Source organism: Mus caroli, chromosome 10 (assembly GCF_900094665.2).
Source record: "Mus caroli chromosome 10, CAROLI_EIJ_v1.1, whole genome shotgun sequence".
NCBI lineage: Eukaryota > Metazoa > Chordata > Mammalia > Rodentia > Muridae > Mus > Mus caroli.
This window is the reverse complement of record NC_034579.1, coordinates 104,218,001-104,240,383: the sequence shown is the minus strand read 5'-3', so window position 1 is coordinate 104,240,383 and position 22,383 is coordinate 104,218,001. Positions and strand designations below refer to the sequence as shown.

Sequence of the window (22,383 nt, the reverse complement as noted above, 5' to 3'; positions counted from 1 at the left end):
CCCCAAAAAAAAGAACATCAATATTATGATATTAAAATAATTTTATGATAAATAAAGAGGCTGATTTTTCTAAATACCATAAAGTATAGTCACATTCATTTTTGTCAAGGTTTTCCTGTGGCTCTCACTAAATATGTTAATTTTATTAATAAGACACTGGTCCTGTACAATGTTAACAGTCCATCTTCAATTAAAAACTGTAACAAAATAGTCCTTTAATTGTAACAAAAATTGGATATACTAAACCCACACAATACATAACAAAATGAAACCAAATTATGCAGTGGTGGCAGGTTATACATTTTAAAGAATCTCTTTTTATATGTAGTCAAATATGAAAGACATTGAAATGTAAACTTATTGAATTGTGAAAAGTCTCTCCCACTGGATCAAATCAGAAAATCTGTATAAACATGAACATGTTCTTTATTTATATTTAATGTAATAGGCTACAGTCTCGGGTAGGGCTCATCGCGTATGTATGCCATCATACCTGAAATAAGACAAAAACAAAAGCAAAACCAGACTATTTACTGCTGACTAGAAATGCTAAACACTGAAAAAAGATGAAGTTTTATACATTTGTTTTTTAAAATTTTGATGATGATATTCTTCAAAAAGTTAAAACTGCCTTCCACAAAATTCTGTGAATATGGCACAAGTTGACACCCGAAAACAGTGTGAATTCCATCAAAAAGGCACTGTCTACAATACTCAGAGCAATCTGACAAGTTTACTTCATTGATGTCTGAGTATGAATATATTTGAAATAGCTACACAAACCCTTATAAAAGTACGGCATTACTGTTTACATATTCTTCAGCTAGATAAAAGGAAACACAGTGACCCAGACAAATGACCCTTTTATGACAAATAAGCTACAAACACTTTGAACACATTATGGTTCTGTAACAAAAAAATAACAAAAATATTTCCTTAAAGGCACAAAAGCATGAAATATTAAATGAGGATTGTATTTCACAAGGCCAACTTTTTAAGGGAATGCAGCTGTCAACTGAGCTGTGAAAAAGATGACCACTGCCGCTTTCCAAGTCATACTAGAGACAGAAGTGGTAGGAATTACAAGTTAAATCGATTGCTGCAGCACACTAACATCACACATGCCTGTTATCGTCTTGTCTTAGCCAGCAATATCTCACTAAATGGCAGAAAACTAAAGACATTTAACAACTGTGTCAATAATTGAGGTTATCTAAATTTTTATGTGAGAAAATGAAGTTTTGGATAGATGAAAAAAAACTGGTCATAGTCAGAAACCCTAGAAAGCACAATGAGTTTTCACCAAGTTTGGAACAGTTTGTCACATATACATTATGAATCCATTTATGAAGAAAGTTAACCCTTAGATCAGATTGTTCGAGGTCAGTCACACACTGGCTAAACGCAAGTTCAATTATATGTTGTTTAAAGGACTTACATTATGAATCCTCCAATTCCTGAGTTTTGTGTTCGGTTCACAGAAGGAAACTCATACAACTAAAAGCATCAGAAAAGCGTTTGACTGAACATAAGCTTTCAGTGTATAAGAAACAGTCACCCTGCTCATTAGCTTCTGACTCCTTGATTGAACATAAGTTTTCAGTGTATAAGAAACAGTCACCCTGCTCATTAGCTTCTGACTCCTTGGGTAAGGATCCATTAACACAAGCTCTAAAGTGAAATTAAAAAAACCCAACAATTACCTTTCCAGTTGTGGATATCAACACAAATAAAGCACTGTTCAGGTCACAAACAACACAAAGGATTAAGAAAGAGCTCTAAGGCATGTCACCAACAATTTTACATTTCAGGGTTTAACAATGAAAAGACTTTTCGTGATCAACCAATCAAGTTATATATAATATAAATTAATAGTAATTTAAAATCATATAAAGATCAAATTGTACAATATTTACAAAATATCACATCAATGAATAGGCAGTTGAGCATAATATTGGTAGTAGAATATGAATACAAACAATATATTGACAAATATGAAATATAACCCAAAACTCCATAATGAAATACTGGATACAGGTACATCTTGCTTATGCTGTTAAAAGTTTAAAATATTTTCATATGAAATACAGCATTGTTTTGCTAACACCACATTGTAAAAGGCTGTTCATAGGAACATAAGGATACCTATATTCATCAGAAAGAGGCTTTCAGGGTGAGCACTGTAGCTGTCCTCTCACAGCAGAGTTAGCTTTTCTTGTATCTCAATCCCTTCTCAGCTGAAGGCCGATGTAGCCAGACAGCAGCTCTTTCTTAGTTGTCACTCAACAAACCCTTCTAAAACCTGTAGTTTGAACAATCTACATTTTATGATGTTTCAAAACTTAACTACCTTTTAAAGAAGTGTTTTTGATAATAATAAATATTTATGTAAAAACACAATTATTAAACTAAATAAATAGGCAAAACCTCTTAGGAACAAAATTTGCCTGAGCCAGAACAGAAAGACTTGTACAGAACTGTGGCTTGCCACAGGACGATGGAAGGAGATGATAAACTTCGTAACTTGATATTCTCCAATGCTCAACTTATTGTACATTTAAGCAAAATTATTTTAATGTCTTAAAGGCCACTGCAGTCTGTTCTTACCACCTTTTTTGACTTTTGAAGTAAGATATTACATTTTCTCTTCTATTTACTCCTTGAGCACTCTTGTGTCTAAATGAAAGCTAAAAAGTTTTTCATGAAGAAAACACCAAATCATCAGGATTTCACATAACCTACTTAAACACCTCTGACCGTTCCTTTTCAGCAAGTGCTTAAGTTGGGATTGTAACATATAGATCCATGTAGCTGCTTACCAGTCTTTAATATGATATATATGTATATATATATATATACATAACTATGTATTCACCTATATCTGTAACATTAAATGCTAGGGGTTAGAAAATCTTGTGTAAACTCTTAAAAAATTTCTACTTGTCCCTTACAATATATTAATTCTGATCACCCACATATTTTTTCTTGGTGTATCTAAGACGACTAACTGAACTAGGTAACTTGGAGATGGTTTTAACAGTATAATGTATTGAATTACTCATAATATGTCTATTATCTATCATTTTCCCACTGTAATTCCCTAATGAAACTTATATGCCGGTCTTCTGAAGACAATAGTTGACCCTAGATGTATTTATAGGAGTGACGGCATCTTTGTTATGAACACTGGTATCAGAATTCTTCACAGCACACTGTAGAACACAGGAACTGCTGTCAGGGAAGAGCTCTTTATACACACGTGGGTCCACTATACTCACGTGTAGGCACAGTCTCATACAAGTGTTCTGGCACTTAACACACAGCCGAATTGTAGTAACCAAACACAGTAGCTCTTGTTTTGGGTTAAGGATAAAAGATGTGAAAAGTAGGTAGACATTTCTACGTTTATCTCCTAATTTTGTTTGTTGTGATGCTTTAATAAAGAGCAAGCCAATTTGAACAATGGTCCCAGATCACATCTAATCTTTCTAGTTCATGGATTCAATGTTGAGAACTTCTACTTAAATATAAAGTTTATTACGACTTGAAGCAAAATCAGAAGGAAAATGACGAAGTAGTCTTTCTGTTGCAGAAAATAATCCGTAGCAGGTGTACTAGAAAGTAAATGATTTCGAAGAGCCATAATATTTCTGCAAAATAAGCAACAATACATTTTATAATATTTTTAGAAACATTACCATAAAACATCACTATTATAATGTTATTTTACTGTCACAAGGTATCTAATTATATTACCTAAAGTAACCAGCTCAATCAACTACAGCCCCGAGACTGAGAGTCCAGGCTTCAGGCCAGGATGCTGTAAGTACACTAACTCAAGCTTATTACTTTATGATACCATATCAAACATAGTCATCAGAGTTTAATGACCCAGAAATATTTCTTCTATTTTTAATATAGTGTATAAATATAATTTTATATAACAGAAATTATATAAATATAAATAATATATAATAAAATATAATACACATTTATCTTTTCTATTACAAGAGTGGTTTTAAGAAGAGCATTTGCTCTTTAGTTGGTTAAGTTTCTTTTATCTTTAATTGTGAGATAAGAGCGGAGTAAAAATTCCAAATTCTTAAAGAAAAAGTAATGGAACAGTTTTTTTTTTTTAACACTGTCAAACTGAAGAATATTCAAGAGCCTTTTTTATGCTACAAATTGTGAATTTAGTAATAAAATATACTTATAGAGTCATCAAAAGGAGCTGACGAGTGAATTAACATGACTTTTTTTTTTTTTGGAAATGTGCTATGAAGAAAAGAGGGCAAAAGCAACCAAGTAGGTTTATACAGATACTTAAACTGTATAATGTGAACACTGTTTCAAGGCCTGGCACTACTCAGGGTGCACAGGCCATCCTGCCAGCTCTGAAGAAGTGAGCAGTCCGGCGGGACCAAGAGCACATACAGGAGCAACTCAGGGGGCTAGGAAGGAAGGTCGATGAAGTTAGGCAAGCTCACGTGCAGGGCAGGCTAAATCATCAGAGTGTTACAGAAAAGGTGACAGTGGAAAGTAATCTAATGGATAGGCCGGGTGTTTTGAGACAGTGCCCCACCCCCATCCCCCACAACCCCCTGAAATGCTCTACACAGACCAGGCAGACATCTGCCTGCCTGTCCTCCTGAGCACTGTGAGGGGAGGCCTGCAGGCCTAAGATTACACATGTAAACGCTCACACAGCTAGTCTCCATAATGGACAGGAATGGGCAGGAACTTCTTTCCTCTGGGCCCACGGTTAAGTGTTAGTAACTGTTAGGTGCTAGATTATGGAATGGCTGGGTCTCAGGGCAGTGACTGTTCTGCTATGCATGTATTTCAGTGAAGAAATGGCATAGTACAATCGCATATTAGCCATACACAGAGGGGATGGCAGGAGCAAGTTAGTCTGTCGGCTTTCTCAGAAACAACTCTTCCTGCACATCTACCCCAGCCACGTCCCCAGCATGCCATTAGCAGTAGAGCACTCTACCCTCAGGGAGAGAAAACCCTCATGACTCCATCCTTTGGTATGGAAGTAGTTCAGTATGGGAGGAATCTTCAAGTTTGAGAATTCAGGCAACAGAGGTGGAGTTATGAAACAGAGTGCATGATTTCCTGTAACAAGGTCTGACTCCTCTGGACTCTTATGACTAGCCGCTGTCAGAAGACCTTACCTTTTAATCTCTTCCTGTGTTTGCTTTATAGACTCAATGGAACTCTGAATGTCTCCCAGGTCTATCCCCTTCTTCCTTCGTGTACTTGGTTTTACAGATTGAGCTAAAAGACATTTAGAATCAAGTTGTAGGCACAATCTATAGTTAAATTTAATGACTTGCGTAATAACAATCTTTCTAGGCATTGGTTTGTTTGGATGGCCCACAGACTAATAAAATAAATATAAATTTCTGCAGTTTTAAGTATTAAACATACCATATATCAAAACTAGAACACCGAACAGAGTAGTTAGGAAATTAATTTGTGTAATCAGTTTTATTTTTTTAATTTACTAAAACAAGCAAAAAATAATCCACTTAACATCTGTATTAACAGGGCTGGGGAGGTGGCTCAGTGGCTAAAGCACTGGCTGCTGTTCATTTCCCAGCACCTACATGGCAGCTCGCAGCTGTCTGTAACTTCATTTCCAGGGGCTCAAAAAGCCTCACACAGACATACATGCAAGCAAAACACCAATGCATAGGAAAAAAAAAATAAACACATCTGAATTCCTTTGGGAAGATACTGCTGTCTTCCCTGGCCCGCTGGGCCGGATCTGGAGAGGGCGCAGCTCTGAGCTCCCTTCCCCTCTAGCACTCTTGTTCCTTTCAGTTCCTTCCCACCTCTGTGTGCATCTGATTCTCAAGGTTTCCTGTTCTAAACTAAGGATCATGGGATTGCCCCCATCCACTGCTGTAAGGCATCAAGTGGGCAATAGATATTAGCAGGCACATTACAGGTAATACAGTGGTAGGCACCGAGAAGAGAGGCAGTTAGAGTTAGAAATATCTCTACATTCCAGAGGTGCACATCCCACACACCTGACCTCCAGGCTCCCTGACCTTACAGGGCTAACTCATTCCGAGGGCAAGCTGGCCTCAGTCTCCTGTGTTGTACAGTGACACTCAGTCTCTTTCTGCCATCACCCACCCCATGCCCCAAGCCTAGGGTCACAGGCCACAGAGAGTTAGAAACTCATCCATCCCTCTCCCCCGGACTCATCTCCCTTTCTGGTAACGCCCTCTTCACGGATCATCTAATGGCCTCACTTACTACTTAGCCCTCTAGTGTCACCACTGCACGTAAATCAGGCTCCCAGCTTCCTGTAAACTCAAGACACTGTGTTGAAAGTAGATTGAAGACATTTTTTTTCTTTTCAGTTTCCTACAATGTCAAAGGTGTTACCTTAATCCCTTCTTAACTGTATCCAATATAGTTGAAGTCAGTTCATACTATATCTGACTGGGTCAAGACACTATTTAATCTAGTTGTCCATGACTTTTCCATATTTATATTCTCATTTGTCAGTGACTTCCAAATACTACTAGCTTACTTAGGAATGAGAAACTCTTTTGAAACATGAAGTGACTCAACACTTAGAATCTATGTCTTGAACTCAGTCATCAACACCTGACCGCCATACAGAGGGGCTGCTCCTGCAGTGTACGGCTGTCTCATGTGCAGCTTCCATTCTCCACCTCCCGTGTCTTTTCTTCAGTGACTATAAGCTGATTGATTGCCCATCCATAATCCAATCAGTATTCATGCCTACTTCCTGTTTCCACAGAAACTCGTACATCCTCGAGTTACATATACCCAACACCAGAGTAAAAGATTTACTTAAAAATGCCTCCCAGTGACCAGTCTTTGATTCATATCTTTACCTTCACTTCCAGATGAATCCTGGATGTCAGGTTCTGGGGAAGAATAGCCTTTTACCACTTTCTTCTGTTGCCTTGTTGGTTTATGTTTCATTTTTGGAACACTAACCTGGAAAAAACGTATTTATTATGTGAATTTTCACTACAACCTGGAATTATACCATGTGCACTTGCACATACAGCTGGCAAACCATCGATGGGGGCAATGCTTGGGAATGAAAGTGCAGACAGTCTCGTGACATTTAACAAGATACGCTGCATTCAGCAAGCAAACCTCCTAGCTGAGTTTACAAGAGTACTAAGACTAAAAATGGAGAAATCTATGAAGTAACTTCCCTCCCATTCCTGACCTATATACGCAGAATTTCTCCTTCCTTCACTGCTGCATGTGGCCAGTGTGTATGCTCTTCACCTTTATGTCTATACAGACACAAATACATCCACACAACTTGTGTTCTGTCCCAGAGCATCGCCAGTGTTTTATACAGCAGTGTTTAAAACACATTCTTATGTTGTTCTCTACGTTGAACATACCCACTGGATGATGTTAGGTTACTTGGGTAAAGCAAAAGGAGTTTATGGCAAACTGTCTTGTACCTACTTAAATCTATTGGTAGTTTCCTTTAGCAAGTTCCCCATTATAGTACTTTTCAGCTCTTCTATTCTGTTTGATTCCTTTGTATAACATCTTATTACTGACAGTCTCAGGAATGAGTGCTTCTATCTACATGTGCCTTCTAGGTAGCAAGTGTCCTGATGGGCATGTGTGTGTGCACACATGCTGTCTACTTTGCCCTTTCTGGACTCAGGGACTTATGCTGGAGCAGAGCCCTCACAGACTGTGGTTGTGCTCAGGCATAGGTGAGCAGGCACTCGACAGTGCTTTGAAGCCTTTTCTTGGTCCTTTATTCCCTTGGTTGCTCAAACGTTTCAATATTTGGAGAGTTCTGGTAGTTTTTGCTTTTTTTCTTTTTTTTTTTTTAAATGTCTCTTTGGGGTGTTAAGAGCTGCCTGTTATGCCATTTTACTTACCTAAAATTTTAAAATTGAAACCTAACTGCCAAGGATACTAAAGATTTAGCAAATTGATAAGCCTATAGGATCTAGCTACGTTTATGTTACATACCATCGGAGTGCGATGTTTCACTTTGGTCTGGATAACTCCATCTTTTTCGAATTGTATCATATCATTAAGTGGGTCCCATGGTCGAGTACTAAATTAAAAAAAAAAGAAATTAAATAGCTATAGAACTTAGTTTCTTATTAGATTCCATTAAGTAATTACAAATGCTGTTTTAATTTTAAGATTTTCTGTATCAAATCTTCTGATTCTTAGCTTATTTGGAAGAGTACTATCCTAGAGCGTAAATGAATACTAGAACATCAAGTTTAAAACCTCACACCACGAAGCAAGGTGTATGATACACCTCTTTAACCTCAGCACTGGGAAGACGTAGGTGGATCTCTGAGCTCAAGTCCAGCCTGGTCTATATATCAAGTTCCAGACAGCCAGAGTTATCTCAAAAAACAAAACAAAACAAAACCAAAACCAAGATGAATGAATAAACAAAAATAAAAATAAAATTTCACTTTATGGGCTGGAGAGGTAACTTAGCAGTTAAGGCAATTACTGCTCTGGCAGAGAACCCAAGTTCGGTTCCCAGCATCCAGATAGTGGCTCACAACCATCTTCAAGTCCAGCTCTGGGACTTACCACTCTTCTGACAGTCATGGTCTCCTGTACGTACCTGCTACACACCAACTCACAAGGTTCATACAATACACATGAAAATTTACATCTATAAAAATAACATTTCACACTAATTCATAGGTTGATAATAAATATACTAGAAATTTAAAGGCACTAAGTTATGTATTTTTTAAATAAATGTTTAACTTACTTACTCTGAAAACTTATAGTGCCATTCTCCAGTGAGCGGGTCAAGTTCAAATAACTTACAAACCCATTCTTCACTTTTTGTTTTTCGATCTCTGGCAGCTTGTCTTTGAGCTTCTTCCAAAACATACTTTTCTTGAGTAGCTTCTGTTTGGTCTTTGGCATTTATAGCTTTTGTCACTCGTTGCCAGAGTCTAATATACATGTAAAAATAATAGTTTTAAAAATCATCCAGAAAATGAAATATAGATTTTCATTTTTTGTTGCGAGTAAATACTGCTTGTGTGGCTTTTGACAATGTTTCTGCTCATACATAAGCTTAGAACAAAACCCAGTGCCTTAAAGCAGAAACACTACGAAGCTCTTCTTGCAAGAGAAACAATTACATGCATTCCCAAACACACAGTGAAAACTGTTGTCCGAGGCTGACAGGAATAGAGAGAAGGAACTCCCCAAAGTCCTTCACATTTTTAAGAAGCTCCATAGACGATTCTGACACACACTCTTTAGGAGTCCTAGACATTAGGATGATCCACCAAAAAAATCTTGGGTGAAGGAATTATCAGAGAACTTTTAAATTCAGTTTCTAGGACCAGGCCAAAGATAGACTTTTTAAATGCTTTCTAGATTACATACAGCAATGCTGTTGAGAACCACTAATTTAACCAAAAACTGTGTGAGAAAATGATTTCCCTTATTAAAGTTTACCTTCTTCCAGCAGTGACGTGGGAGCATAACCCCACCTTTGTCTCATCTGTTTGAGGGGCCATGTCACAACTGGAAGAGGCTTTGAAATTTGTTGCACATTCTACTTAGCTGGTAAAAAAGGTTTCCTTTCCTAAGTCTTACTACCTCATGCTTAAAACATGTAAGCTGGCCTGGGATCAAACATGTAAGCTGGCCTGGGGTCAAACATGTAAGCTGGCCCGGGATCAAACATGTAAGCTGGCCNGGGATCAAACATGTAAGCTGGCCTGGGATCAAACATGTAAGCTGGCCCGGGATCGTCCCAGTACTGGGAAGTAGAGACAGGAAGATCAGTAATAAGAGTTCATGGTCAATCTCAGCTATATAGACAATTTAAGGCCACTTTGCTCTGGATAAAACTCTGTATTAAAAAATAAAAACTATTGAATGACACATGCATATCAGAATGGATGTGTGTGTTGATTACATGTCCTCGGGACAGAGAGCAGCATGTAACGTTTACAGCAGAAACAGAGTTTAGAAATGGATGCATACACATTCTCCAATGCTGACAACCTCGACTGTCTGTAGAAAGTAAAGCACATGCAGACCTGAGCATGGAAGCAGGACGGCAGAGTAAGGACTCACAGGGGTCACGGGTACTAACTGAGCATGGAAGCAGGACGGCAGAGTAAGGACTCACAGGGGTCACGTGTACTAACGCAGCACTGCCACAGAACTCTTAATGAGGAGTTACAAACTGCAACTTTATCCAAGGCTGAGAGTTCTAGAAAGAATTTCCTGACTTAATAACATAATCTATAGTGGTGCCAATTAATTTAAATCCTTTAGAAGCCAGGACATCACGTGGCATTACTTGTTTCAGAGGACAGAAAATGCAGGCTTTGTACTCGTCCCTTCCTTCACCTTTGCAGCCTAAGCCAGATTAGAAAGCACACGCCAGGCGGATGCTGAGAGCCACTGAGAGCTCCTGTCATTTTATCAAACAAAAATTAAAGCACTGGAGTAGAAGAGAAACAGGAGGACATTTTAGCTCTGTGCTACAGAGAACCAAGGTGATCTGTGAAGTTTCATGTGTCACATACACCAACCTAGAATGCTTCCAATCCCACAAATGACAAACTCTCTTGCAGAGTTAACAATACAGCAGACAGAACATAGTGTGACTACACTATTATGCAACTCAAAATACTCCTTAATTTCCATGGAGTTAGCTAAAGACGGTGTACTTACTTCTCTGATTCGAAATCATCCTGTTCTTCAAACTTTACAGTGTGCCTTATTAATCTCCACTGTTTAATGTCAGGAGTCGGATTCCAGAAAATCTCTGAGTTATCAGTCTTTTTGTCATTAATAAAAACTTCACTATCCTATATTTAAAGGAATTAAACATTAATAAAGTTTATTTTTATTTAGGAGAGGATCACACAGTATAGTAATACACTAACAAATTCTTCCTGCTGATGAATTCTATTAAAAAATATCCTAAAACAAATGTTAACTATTACATTTCTCAAAATCCCAAATTCTTTCCATTTGTATAAAAAATAGACTGGCAGCAAAGAAAGTTCATGAGATTTTTTAAAGTTTTACTTAACAAATTTCAAATATTACAGGCAAAGCTCAAGATGTCCACCTGAACTGTCAAAGAGCGCACAGCATTTGCAGTCCATGCGACGCGGTACACAATGGAGGACATCAAATTACTGAAAAGCATGGCAGGCTTTCTCAGCATTGAAAATTGAACACAGTCTTAGACACTTTATGTTTTTAGAACAACTATTTGTCGAGCTGTGGTGGCACATGCCTTTAATCCCAGTGCCCAGGAGGCAAGGCAGGCAGATCTCCTGAGTTTCATACCAGCCAGGGCTGCAGAGTGAGACCTTGTCAAAATAAAAATAAAGTGACAAGATGGCTTTACCAATATTCCAAATAATATTCAGATAGGAAGTCAATTAAAACATTTTGCAGGGACCAGAGAGATGGTTCTATGGGTAAAGGCATTTGCCACCAAGCCCGATGACTTATTCCTGACACCCATGTGGTAAAAGGAAAGAACTGACTATGCGGGCATGCGCGCGCGCGCGCACACACACACACACACACACACACACACACACACACACACACAGAGGCAGAATTTAAAAGGCCATTTTGCAGAAGCTATGTAGCCACTGGGTGAGTCCTTAAATCTAGCTCCATTTTTCACTTTTTCTTTTTCTTTTTTTTGCTTATTATAATACAGAATAGCATATACTAAGTGAAAATACATCTAAAAACATACCACAATCCATTTCAGTCACTTAAGCGCCTTGCAAGAAATTATATAAATGTGAATCTAGGTTGGCAGAGAAGTAAATCAAAGCTATTATTGTTAAACACTTTCCCATCCCCTACAAAAGAAAAACCTCTCAACCGGGGCAGTGCTGTCCAGCCAGAGCCCCAGGGCACAGGTCTCAGCTCCCTGATTTCTTTATGCTATGGATTCCATGCTCTGGGCTTTCCTTTCCTCCCTTTTCAAGTAGAGACATCTTAGATCTGCGTCAGAAAGGTGGTCAGCTGCTGAGGTACCTGCCACCAACCCTCATGGCCTGAGCCTGACCCCTGGAACCCTATTGTAGAATGAGAGTGCTGGCTTGTGTTGTTGTCCTCTGACTTCCACGTATGTGTCATGGCATATGTACAGATACATAGACACACACACTCTACATAGATGAAGAATATGAATGCGTATCTTTGTACCCACTTCATGAAGTATGGATAAACAAGAGTTACATTCCTAACAATGAACATAGTAAGCAAGTGTCATAACTGACAGCTACTTCTATCCATTTAAACGTTTTAGGAACAAAACATTATACAAAACAAAGTGCTACTGGCAACAGAACAATACCAAAACACCAGCTTGTAAGATAAAGTTTATTTAATTGCGTTACAATATGACTGCCCGTTTTCTCTATCAGATAAAATTATTTTTATAATGCTAACATATAACAATACTTACCCAATGGCCTTCCAAAGTAGCTAGGACTTCTTTTCCCAATTTAAGTTTCCCTGATATTTGATTAACATAGTCACTACTCCCTAGAAATGGCTTTAAAAAAAGAAAGTATTGAGCATTTTAGTTTATATTTACATACATTGTAGATAACCACATCTCAAAAAATTATAGTTACCATACTCTTGAAAGTAAAAACAGTGAATTCCTGACTCAAATTTCAGTTAGAGACTTTTAAGGAAGATAAATTTTAATTATGACTGTGTAAAATACAGCTAAAAACAGACTATGAAATCTAACTAAGTTAGAAAGATGGCGCAGGTATAAAGACCACAGCCTGGGTCTGGAGTACTATGTCCAGGACTGTGTCCTGTCCAGACGGCAACATATTGTTGAGAGAAACCCCTCAGAAAACTCAGGGAATTAAAAAATTAAAAAAAAAAAAATCTGGGCGGTGGCGCACGCCTTTAATCCCAGCACTTGGGAGGCAGAGGCAGGCGGATTTCTGAGTTCAAGGCCAGCCTGGTCTACANAGTGAGTTCCAGGACAGCCAGGGCTACACAGAGAAACCCTGTCTCAAAAAACCAAACCCCCCCCCCCAAAAAAAAAAAAATCTTTCCAAAAAGTAAAATTAGAAGAAAAATACAATATTGCCTAAAGTGTTTCCTCAGAGAGAAAGTTTTGAAGCTTTGATGCTTCCTGACATTAGAATTGTCCAAGAGCACTTGTGATGTTCCAGCTAGTATCACCACATGTGTAAGAACAGGCAAGGCAAGGGAGACTGTATCACATAATCCTTGGGAGTTCCTTTTCAATAGAGAAGAGATTCCAGTCACTGAAATACCAACATGGAAGCAGTTAACAACTACCATTATAGCCCCTGGTTTATTTGAACACAGTGTACCAGGTAATAACTGACATTGTGAAAAGGATTCAACATTCCCTTTTGTTGACAGAAGTTTCTAAAGGTGGCTTCAACAGTGCCTACTCATTTCCTCCCCCGCCCCACACCCTTCTTCCGTGAGATCTTGCCACCTCCTGAGAAGTACAGTAAATATCCCCTCTTCCCCTAGGCTTGGGTGGGTGGGTAAGTCTTCAATAGACTCTAGCAGAAATTTGCAAATTTGGCTTCTAAGTCTAGTGATGGAAGGCAGCTGAGTTCTCACCTTGCTACCATGACACTCGTATTTGGAAACCTTTGCTGCTAAGGAAGACCTTCAGCTGCCATATAGCGGCCATGCTCTCAGGAAGCTACGTCCCATGGAAAGGCCACAGGAAAGGGTGCTCAGTGTGGCCTTTCAGGCGGCAGACTCATAAGGGGACCAAGTCTTTAGAAGGTTCTGGTCTCAACTAATCACTCATATTTTCCAAGACTTCCTGGTGCTCAACACTTTCTAAGAGACAAGCCATCTCTAATATGCCCCATACAAACTTTTGGCATATAAATATGATGAGCACACGGTTATCCATAAGCATGGAAGTTCAAAGTAATTTTTTACACAGAAATAATAACTAATCTAAAGTTGTCTTACTGTACACAACCCGAGTCTCATTCATTTCTACCTTCTGGGGTTTTGTGAAGCAGTGTTTTAATTCACAGAGATACTTCAGTCACTTAAGTACTATTTCCTCAATAGCACCAGGTTTTACCATTAAAGTTAACAAAAGCAATGGTGGCGTTAATGTTAATTTATCTCAGGTTGTGCCGTGATACTCACAGAGAATGCCCTCAGATGGACTTCTCTTTGACCTGACATAATTCATGCTTTTTACTTAGTTCTTATTTCACAACTAAACTTTTTCCCTTCAGTATTTACAGCACAGCTTCCCTTAGTTAGGAAATACCACTGACAGAAAGAGGACCAGCTGAGGGCTCCCAAGTTCTCAGCACAAAGGAGACTTGTTTTCCCCAGAGGGACAGAGGGCAGGGATAAGGGACAAAGATAGGAGACAGAGGAAGAGGGAGAAGGGGCAAGGGAACACGGAGAAGGGGTTGGGGTATCTGTTTGAAAATGGGACAAAGAACTGCCTCTGGACAGAGAGAAGACAGATGTGGCACACAGGAAAATGGCAGTTTGTGAAGATATAGTGGAAACCCCCTGTTAGGATGAGGTATTTAATGATAATTGGGCTTATTAATTAGATGACCCAAAGGGGGCCTTTTGATAGCTGGGACCTTGATAGGCAGCCTCAGGAGGAGGTACTGACCCAAATATGGGAACAGACCTTGGTGGCTGGCTTTAGGAATGCAATGTAGCGGTTTTTAACAAGACAGAGGAAATGGAGAGATGGGCAAGGCCTGCAGGGCCACATGTCCAGTGGGCTAGTGTTCCTTCAACCTCCTTTTACCAACCTTTAGTTTAAATTCAAGTATCGCACTGTATCCAGTCTTCTGACAGGTAATATTGACAGTCCCACCAAGCTCCAGGGTCATTGTGCCATAAAGAATTCCTAAAGAAAAAAAATGACAAAAGTGGAGGACAGAGACACTGATGTACAACAGGCAGCGTTAGGTAACTTTATCCTTCTAGCAGAAACCTGCCATCTAAGGGCACTATGTCTCACTCAGTAAAAAGCTGGGGCTGGAGAGATGGCTCAGAGGGTAAGAGCACTACTGACTGCTCTTCCAGAGGTCCTGATTTCAAACCCTAGCAACCACATGGTGGCTCACACCATCAGTAATGAGATCTGACGCCCTCTTCTGGTGTGTCTGAAGACAGCTACAGTGTACTTACATATAATAAATAAATAAATCTTTAAAAAAAATTTAAAAACTGCAACAGATATAAAGCCTGTTTTAGAACATTAGAAATAGAAAGTGTATTCATACTATGTTTAGCAATTTTACAGACTCTTTATTTAAAGTGCAGAGGTTGGCCCATGGGATGGCATGTAAAAGCACCTGCTGCCAAACCTTAGGCTCTGAGTTCTATCGCTGGACCCCCAAGGTAGAAGGAAGGATTGTATTCCTAAAGGTTACACTCCAACCTCCACATATACACAGGAAGTATACTAAACATTTCTAACAACACGGGCAATCCTCAAATCAGTACCCTCAGAGCTTTGTGGTAATTCATGGACATGCTTGGCAGTGAGCTGCCAACTGAGGTAGAACTGGGCCCACTGTGCTGTTTTGATGCCCATACTGTAAAAAAAAAAAGTCCTTCTGCAAAATATTTTCGTCATGTGTTTTACACTTTTGTGCTTTTTTTGTTGATGATTTTGCGTTGAAAACTGATTCAGTGCAATGCTGAGATACTGGGTATAGTGTTCTGGAGTACAAGGTCATGATGACCCTTACAGAGGAATATTTGCTAATGCTTCATTCAGTTGAGTTAAAGTGTTAGTCACGCACACATCAGTAATGGAAGGAACATTGAATAAAATGCCCCTAAATACAAGCACACATAATACAAGATTATGTGCTTGTTAGTAGATGGAAATACTGTGATAAGAGACTCCAAACAATGCAAACTTATTACTTTCTCTAGAAACAATGGTTCTGTATGTGTTGAGCCCATGTTTGCTGTTACTTATAGAATATAATTGCTGCAAATAACAAGAACCAATTTTAGATAAGTTAAGCAAACAAACACAACCATAAAATAAGTTTTGTATTCTAAACCATTCTAAGTTACAGAAAGTTAAACAGGTTTGTTCAAGTGCATGTTTTATAGAACTAGGTAGCTGAGGTGGCCTTTGATAGCAAATAGACAATATTAACTTCTGAGAGGAAACAGACAATGGAATGTTGTTTCTCATACTTATTTGGTCATGGAACTACCCTTCTTAAAAAAATTAACGAAACTTGGCAACACAGAAAATACAAATGTTATCTTCTTTTATGAATCATTCTATCCCCATGCTCTAATCTTATTTTTCTCTAAGCAAGACACTACTTTGGGAGAAAAAAAAAATCCTCATTGCTTGTTGGGCATTGATGTAATAAATGATATAAAATTTTAAAATTCTTATTCATTTGAAATTGTAGTTATTTTATTTCACTCCTATTTTAAGAACTGTAAGCAAAGCTCTGAGCATTATCTGGCCTCCTGCCAATGTAAACTAGGCATTGCAGCCCCCACTAGTGATCTCAACAAGAGCGAGTCTGACGCAGAAGGATCCTGACTTTAAGGGCAGCCTGAGCTACACAGTAAGGCTATGACTCAGAAACTGTCAAATAGAGTGAAGAAAATAAATTAAAGGACTTGCTACACTGAAAACTAGCAGATTAAACTTTATAAGGGTATTAGTGCAAGAGTGAATAAAATAACTTTTAAGGACTGTGAAATAGGTAGTTCCACTTAATTTCAAAACTTTCACAGGAGATAAATGCAAGGAAAGTCCATTATTATAAATCAGTTTCTTAAGGATTGCATCACAAAAAAGGTAAGTGTGTGAAATGACTTCACCATTGAAGTAGCCAGCAAACAGCAATATGCTCATATAACTATGAGCCAAAGTTTTCAAATAGGTATTTTTCAGTTCAAATGTAGCAAATTCCAGTCACAAAAATTTCCTTACAAAAATGCTGTAAGAAACACGTGCTATAGGAATTACCTTTACAGTGAGCATATGGCATTGTCATGACGTAATCTTCGCCTCTGTTCAAGAAAGTTAACCGGGCTTCTCCCTCCAATATGGCAGACAACGAGTTTCCTACAAAAAAAAAAAAAGTATTAAATCTCACAAAATGAGTGCAACCAATTCAAAACAAAGCATACTTGGGACATCTACATTCCTGCAGTAGAACTATTTAAAATATCTTAATCTCATTACATGTGTCAAAGCACATATTCAGTATCTTATCACTAAATCATTACTTGATTCATAGCCTCAATCTTATAAGATTTGGGTTTTTTTGTTGTTTTTTTGTTTGTTGTTTGTTTTTTTGAGACAGGGATTCTCTGTGTAACCCTGGTTGTCCTAGAACTGACTTTGTAGACAAGGCTGGCCTCAAACTCAGAGATCCACCTCTGCCTCCCAAGTGCAGGTATTAAAGCCATTTATGCATTTAGCCAGGATGTGCCCCCATCGCCTAGACAAAATGAGTATTTCCAAAAGGCATACTTAACTATTTGTCTAGTTAAATCAAATGAAAAAAAAATCCCATCATGACTAAGTCACAATATAGGTAACTCTAAAGTTGTAACTATTTATAATTGATTCAATAATTATTTAAATGCTTTAAAAATATGCAATATTCAAGTGATAAAATGCCATAGTGATTTCTTCTAGCTTGGGTCTCATGTTTCTTTCCTTAACATCTGAATCTTTAATGGGGCATAATTAATGTACAATGAACCGCCTATTTTAAGCATTAAGTATGATAGTATGTGGTACTGCATAGAGGAGTCTGGCTTGGTAGCACATACCTGTATCAACATTTGGGAGGTAGACACAGGAGGATTGGGGCTCTAGCATCAGCCTGAACCACAGAGAAAGGTCTTAAATGGCTATTTCAAATGACTAGGGGCTGGAAATGTCCTTATCTACCATGTTCAAGGCTAGGGTTTGATCCCCTGTTTACTTGTCTGTCGATTGGCGTGATTATGTATGCACTTCCCCACCTATCTACCTACACGCCTAACCTATTATCCTAAAACATCCCTATTATCTCTGGGCAAACACTGATCTGTTCCTACCATTCTATTATTACCAATTCTAGCAAGCATTATAAAATATATAATTTCTATTTGGCTTATTTTACCTAGCTCATTTTTCAGATGTCTATGCTACTGTCTCAAGCATTCATTTTTTAAAATAGAAACTCAGTATTCTACAGCTATGAAAGGTCTACAGGAGCTGGTGTTGGATGTATGTACAGTCATGACCTTCCCCTGGTTCCCAACCAGCCCAGCCCTAATAGCTATCATTTCTACTGTCTCTTGATCAACTTTTCTAGGGTCCAACATCTGAGCTGCCATGTGCTATTTGCATAATAGGCTACTGCATAAGTTATATATACACAGTCTCCTCAGATGTCTGCACTCAAAGGAAAAAAATGAGAATTAAAAAAAAAAAAAAAAAAAAAAAAGAGTCGGGCAGTGGTGGCACACGCCTTTAATGCCAGCACTTGGGAGGCAGAGGCAGTCGGATTTCTGAGTTCAAGGCCAGCCTGGTCTACAAAGTGAGTTCCAGGACAGCCAAGGCTACACAGTGAAACCCTGTCTCGGGAAAAAAAAACAAAAAACAAAAGTACCCTTGTGAAGTCTGGATTCTTTCAAATTATAAAGAGCCAGCCCTGGGACATGTAAGTTGTATTAACACATAAGAAAAAGAAAGCACAATGCAGAAACAATACCAGAATATAAACCATGCACCTGGTCCTCAGTAAGGGATGTTCACAGGGAGGAACAAGGACTCATTAAAGCCACTGACAGTGTAGCTGGGGTGGGTAAGGGGACTGAAGCTTGATAGGAGTAATCTCAATATAAAATATGTGGAACTTTGGGAGAAAAAAAACCCCAAAAAGCAAAATTGGTGTGTGTGTGGGGGGTGTTGAAGCTGTAATACTGTAGGGTTCCTGTCACAGACCCATTTCTGACTGTGACTACTCACATCATTAAAATTTAAATTTCTGTTTACATATTTTAGCTTTTCTATTTTGCACTTATGTTTGTTTTCTTAGGTTTAAAATCCTTAAATTTAATTCTCTGAGTTTTTAAGTATCTCTAAAATTAGAAAGCCAAATAATAGCATTTAAAGATAATATTCTACCACTATATAATTTTGTACCTCTGTCTTCTGTGAATTGTAAAGATATTGTATTAAGGCTTCCTACCATATTTTTCTATAATCCTCTCTCTACTTACAAACATTTTCAATAGTATGTCATTAGCCCAAGGTTAAACTCCATTGCTCAATGACCCAGGGTCAAAGTGGTTTCTCTCTAAATTCAAAGACTAGAAATGAAAGAGCAATTCCCTCAGGTACACTGAAACAAAACCAAACAAACTGGTGAGATAAAGGCAAAACAAACTCACAATGCATGAGCACTCACTGTATCCTTCCTTAAGCGATGCTTTATATGTGGTGCTGAAGTTTGATAAATGTGCCTTTATAAGAACTAAAACAGGCTCAGTTAAAGATGGTGCCTAAATGACATGAACTCCTTGCCAAAAATGACAAATAAAATCCACTTATTGCTGGGCATGCCAGCACTCGGGAGGCAGAGGCAGGTGGATTTCTGAGTTCAAGGCCAGCCTGGTCTACAAAGTGAGTTCCAGGACAGCCAGGGCTATACAGAGAAACCCTGTCTTGCAAAAACAAAACAAGCAAATAAACAAACAAAAATTCCACTTATTTACAAATGAAAACGTACCAGAAAACACTACATTTTGGAGAAGCACAGTTTAGGATAAGGGAACACTCACCATAAAACTTGGATTTAGCCAGGATGCTACCACTAAGGCAAAACCCATCTTTTCGGTTACTGACATAAAAGGCAGATATTGGTGGGTGATGGGACACCTAGTGAACACAGGAAAAGTCAAAGTCACGACATTTAACAAAACAAGCTTGCAACTGTGCTACTATCAAACGTTCAGAAGTCAGCCTGAGTAAGAGAGCAGCTGGTAAGCGACAGGATGAGTATTAATCACTACGGTAACCAGTTTCTGTCTTGAAGGAAATGGACGCCCTGGCAATCATACCACAAGACAAAAAAAAAAGTTCGATTTTGGGTGGAAATGATAATACACCATTTCTAACTTGAGATTATAATACAGCTTTCAGAGAGGAGGGTTTTAGGAGCCCCTCCAGCCCTGCCCCCAACCCCAACAGCAGGTGCACAAAGCTCTCAAAACGCAGTTTTTGGGCTGTTAACAATGTAGGGAAGCACTACCGGCCAAGGAACTAATGAATTCTTTCCTCAAAAGCCATGAGATGACCATGGAAAGCAATCATCTAGCCCGGCCAAATGCAAGGAGAATTATAAACTGGGGGCAGCCTGCCTGGAGCCACGCAAGAGCCAAGCAACGACAGCCATGCTCAGCAGCGTGGTATTCAGTAGTGTCCTGTTCTAGAATGTTCAATGCTTATCAAACCTTACCTAACAATAACCTAAGTAACAGTGATTTACCAAGTAAGAATTTCTCAGAAAATGTCCCAGCACCTACAGATTCTCTTGGTAACACACACTTTTCTCATACCTGTTCAGCAATATAGAAAGTTTTGCTGTTTGTTCTGGGATGAATCCATAAACATCGGAAAGTCTCACCAAGTATAGGATTATATGGTTTCTTTAGTCCCTGGTTTTAAACAAAACAAAACAAAAATCACTTTTAAAATTTACAAATACAGGTTTAAAGTTAAATTGTCTTGTCTAAAAGACCATCTTATAAAGTTTCACAGTAAATAAAATTTACATGAAATAAAAATATAACTTCAATCAGGACTCAGTCTAAAGACAAACTTTGCAATTTCATGGTAACTGCTGGTAAACAACCTTAACATTATACATAAAAACTTAAAAAGAGAGAGAAAACTCAAGAATATACAGAGATGAAAGAGGGCAATGGGCATAGAAAATGGCCAAACTGTAAAATTACACATGTGTGAAAATGTCAACCAATAATAAATAGGATGTAAAAGTAAGACAACAACTCTAAGAGGCAGGCATTCTTCTGAGATGCCTCAGGAGAGCAGTGGTGGCCTAACCCAGCTGCACACTGACTGATCCAGCATTTGCCCATCCACCTGCTGCAGGCCGAGGCTAGCCTATACTGTGGTTACTGCAGAGAGTGCTGCAGTGAACATGGAGGGCCAACTATCTTTTGAATATAAAACTGCCATTTTTAGTATTTACCCAGTATTGGAAATGCCAGATAATACAGTATTTGTATGTCAACATCTCCATCTTTTGAATCTTTTCAGATAGACCTAAAATTTGATTTGTCCAGGTTCACACATATAGTTCATAATATTCTTAGAAATAAAAATTTTTATTGGATATTTTCTTTATTTATTCTTAAAAACTGAATTTATGAATTCCTGTTTTGGTGTTCTTCCCATGAAACTCTACTGTGTTCAGTTCTCAGTGCTTGACCAGTGCAATGCAAATGTATACACTCTCCTAACTGAAGGAATGTGAACTCTACTTTATTAAAACCACACTTCTCTGTGGATACGGTGATGTCACATCATTGGGTTAGTGGTGGCACCTGTCCTCGGATGGCCGCTTCACCTTTCCAGTTAAAGCATTTTATTCGAGCCTCATAGTCTTTCCCACCACTGTACCTTCAAACATATTCCTTACTCTTGCTTTCTCATTGTAGTCCTTGGAATAGAAAAGACAGAGAAACTAGAACAGGAAGGTGGCTCTAGCTCTAGCTACCACAATGCCACTTATCAGTCTATCATAACGGTTAGGACAACGAATGATCACAAACATGAACTGCCCTCAGATGCTTTTGGGAGTCAGTTGTGCCTTCTGTGTGCTTTAGCAGCCCCACAGTGGGTCAGTGAGGCGCCTCAGCAGAGAGAGGCACTTGCCTCCAATTCTGCTGACTTTTTTTATCTGCAAGACTTACATGCTGTGAAAACACTGACCCCACGTGTACACCATGGTACCTGAATGCCCACACAATATATACATGGAAATTCTCTTAAAGGGAGGAAAAAGAAGCAAAATATAAACGTTACCTTTGGCTTCTTATAAAATCCTGACAAATACCATTTCACGACTTTCTTCAAACGGAAATACGGATTTTCTTCCAGAGCAGCTCTAAAAAACAAAAATGGTAAATATAGTCTTGGGGGCTGCAGGGAGGTTTTCAGTATCTGCAGAGGAGACGCTGAGCTCTGACTGCCCCTCAGCACAGGGAACTGTGTTTTGCAGAATGAGGGGATTTCATTATAGGACACTTATTTCTGTAACTTAGACTCTCCAAATTATA

At 38.5% G+C, this 22,383-nt stretch overlaps 1 protein-coding gene across 6 annotated transcripts in view; it reads right to left on the bottom strand.

The window, feature by feature from the left end:
• Positions 1-408: 408 nt before the first annotated feature.
• Positions 409-22,383, bottom strand: part of Osbpl8 (oxysterol binding protein like 8) — a 138,006-nt gene continuing 116,031 nt past the window's right edge. For all 6 annotated transcript variants that reach the window (XM_021173759.2, XM_029482543.1, XM_029482546.1 and 3 more), the window contains 12 exons: positions 22,130-22,211; positions 20,638-20,736; positions 19,861-19,957; positions 17,045-17,143; positions 14,838-14,935; positions 12,491-12,580; positions 10,720-10,856; positions 8,787-8,972; positions 8,008-8,095; positions 6,885-6,990; positions 5,181-5,283; positions 409-3,650 (listed from right to left, as the gene is read on the bottom strand). In XM_021173759.2, the coding sequence (XP_021029418.1) occupies positions 3,518-3,650; positions 5,181-5,283; positions 6,885-6,990; positions 8,008-8,095; positions 8,787-8,972; positions 10,720-10,856; positions 12,491-12,580; positions 14,838-14,935; positions 17,045-17,143; positions 19,861-19,957; positions 20,638-20,736; positions 22,130-22,211 (1,318 nt within the window). In that variant the 3' untranslated portion in view covers positions 409-3,517. The remainder of the gene's footprint in view (positions 3,651-5,180; positions 5,284-6,884; positions 6,991-8,007; positions 8,096-8,786; positions 8,973-10,719; positions 10,857-12,490; positions 12,581-14,837; positions 14,936-17,044; positions 17,144-19,860; positions 19,958-20,637; positions 20,737-22,129; positions 22,212-22,383) is intronic.